Source organism: Littorina saxatilis, linkage group LG10 (genome assembly GCF_037325665.1).
Source record: "Littorina saxatilis isolate snail1 linkage group LG10, US_GU_Lsax_2.0, whole genome shotgun sequence".
Classification (NCBI taxonomy): Eukaryota; Metazoa; Mollusca; class Gastropoda; order Littorinimorpha; family Littorinidae; genus Littorina; species Littorina saxatilis.
Window position 1 is genome coordinate 45009749 of NC_090254.1, and position 2500 is coordinate 45012248.

Here is a 2500-nt window from a genome sequence, read left to right on the forward strand (position 1 = left end):
AGGCTAAAGAGAGGTATCGACAAATAAGTTGTCTCAACTTGGGAATTACATAGGCTTCAAGGTCAATACACGAACAACACTACTCTACATCAAAAATCAAAATTTAAGAGAGAGAGAAATAAAATCAGGTTCAAATCCCTTTCGTCTGACTCGAGTTTGGTCGATTCTGAACAGCTGCGTGATATTGATAGACAGACGCTTGCTATGACTGTGACAAAAAAAGCGACAACATGCATCGCACTTCTCCGCCCAGATGCTTACAGAACTCATTTCAGCTGCCATCTTGTTTTGTCCAAACTGCTTTGCCCAGAAGGGAAATACGTAACGGTAGGTACTTAATTGTGTCTCATTGAGGTATTTCTCATCAGGAATATAAAGTTTAGCCGAATACCAGAGTGCTACTAAAAACTTGAACACGCAAAACGAATTAGGCTTACATGTCATTCTTGAAATTGTTGAATGTTTGTTGTGCACGGTTTGCATTGAATGATTGATTGGAACACTCTTTGAGACGCATATCTAAGCAGAAGAACAGGAAATAGTCTGAATTAAAAAATAATAATAAGTAGAAGAAAGACTTAATATAGGTACAGTTGTCATGGTAATATAGGTACAGTTGTCATGGTAATATAGGTACAGTTGTCATGGTAATATAGGTACAGTTGTCATGGTAATATAGGTACAGTTGTCATGGTAATATAGGTACAGTTGTCATGGTAATATAGGTACAGTTGTCATGGTAATATAGGTACAGTTTTCATGGTAATATAGGTACAGTTGTCATGGTGCCATCTTCTCTTTTCGCATTCATGCAGCCCGTGTCATTTGTTGTTGTGCAGACGGTGATGTTGACAGTGATTATGATGGTGGTGGCTATTACTGATGTTGTTATGGAGTGTCATAGTTGTTTGTAGTGGAGGTAATGCTGGTTGATGTGTTGTTGCTGTTGTTGTTGTTGTTGTTGTTGTTTGCTTTTTTATGTGTTTTTGCTTGTTTGTAGTTTTTATTATTTTTTCTCTTCAAATTTGGTTGTTTCAGAAAATGCAGTTGCTATGGACTGATACATTGTTTGCGTCATTACCTCTGTTGGTGTTACTGACGTCACCGGCACATTCTGACATCTTCACGTCATCAGAGAAACTGCAGCTCTTACCAGTGAGAGAAGAAGCTCTTCTGACGTCACTAGATAAGTATTTGGAGACCAGAACAGACAAGCCTACATACCTGACTAGGTAAGCTGTGTTTATGCGTTCGTTCATTCGTTCATTCATTAGTTTTCTCATGTGTTCGTTTGTTTGTTTGTTTTTTAAACCACTGACGTGTCCTTAATAAGAGTCAACTCTGTTTGATGTTTCGGCGATCGTGTCAGTCTGTCTGTCTGTCTGTCTGTCTGTCTGTCTGTCTGTCTGTCTGTCTGTCTGTCTGTCTGTCTGTCTGTCTGTCCATCTAGGCCACTCGTGTGGCGTGGTTTTAGACATATAAACAGACGCGCACGCACGGTGGCATGTACACACCAACGCACGAACGCACGTTTATACGAACACACACACGAACACACACACACACGCACGCACACACACACACACACACACGCACGCACGCACACATACACACACACACACACACACACACATACAAACACACACACACACACACACACACACATACACGCACACACCACTGCGCATCTACAATATATATTTTGTTAATTCACAGTTTTCTGGCAGAGAGGACCGCAGCACTAAAGACATTTCAGCAGCAGAACAACACTTTCCATCCCAACGCGGCGTTTCACAATATCCGACTGTTCGTGGCGAACTGGGGCTATGTTTTGCAATCCTACCCAGGTATCATTTTACGTTGTCCCTTTATCGGAATTTTCTTCGCCTTGACAAGACATGTCCGGATTTGTGTATATTTTGTGTCTGTTTTACATTTAGTCAATTTTAACTAAATGTTTTAACATAGACGATGAATCGTGCATGGTGTGGGTATGTGTGTGTGTGCACGTTTGTATGTTTGTGGACTGTAATTCCAGGAAAACTACCGGACGCCATTACCCATCAAGCAATATTTCCCCTCCTCTTAGTCATGTCATTGGCAAATGTTGTGCGTCACGTACACGTGACACTTGAAAAGGAAGGATTTCATTTTGTCAATCAGTTCGAGTCAGCAAATATGTTCATCTGGGTGTGCATTTAAATGTTTTTTCCACAGAGTTTCTTGTCTGTAAGTATGATGTTTTCTCCAAAATGCGTTCTAGATAGTTAACATCGGCTGAGTTTGCCTACCGCATAATGTCAAATCACGTATTGGTGAGTCGATCTCCTAAAATGGGTCAACTACTTGAAGCAGCATACAAGTCAGACTTTTGGACCAACAAACTTGAAACACGGTCAACGGATCATCTCCCATCTGGTGTTAATGCAAACATGACGTCAGATGTAGAGGTTATGGACTGGGTGGCCGAGTGGTAACGCACTTGCGCTCGGAAGCGAGA

At 41.2% G+C, this 2500-nt stretch overlaps 1 protein-coding gene across 4 annotated transcripts in view; it reads left to right on the plus strand.

The window, feature by feature from the left end:
• The first annotated feature begins 222 nt into the window (after window positions 1–222).
• The window catches only part of LOC138978930 (prolyl 4-hydroxylase subunit alpha-1-like), a 22012-nt gene continuing 19734 nt past the window's right edge, over window positions 223–2500 (plus strand). For all 4 annotated transcript variants that reach the window (XM_070351741.1, XM_070351743.1, XM_070351742.1 and 1 more), the window contains exons 1-3: window positions 223–327; window positions 1039–1232; window positions 1717–1847. In XM_070351741.1, the coding sequence (XP_070207842.1) occupies window positions 1042–1232; window positions 1717–1847 (322 nt within the window). In that variant the 5' untranslated portion in view covers window positions 223–327; window positions 1039–1041. The remainder of the gene's footprint in view (window positions 328–1038; window positions 1233–1716; window positions 1848–2500) is intronic.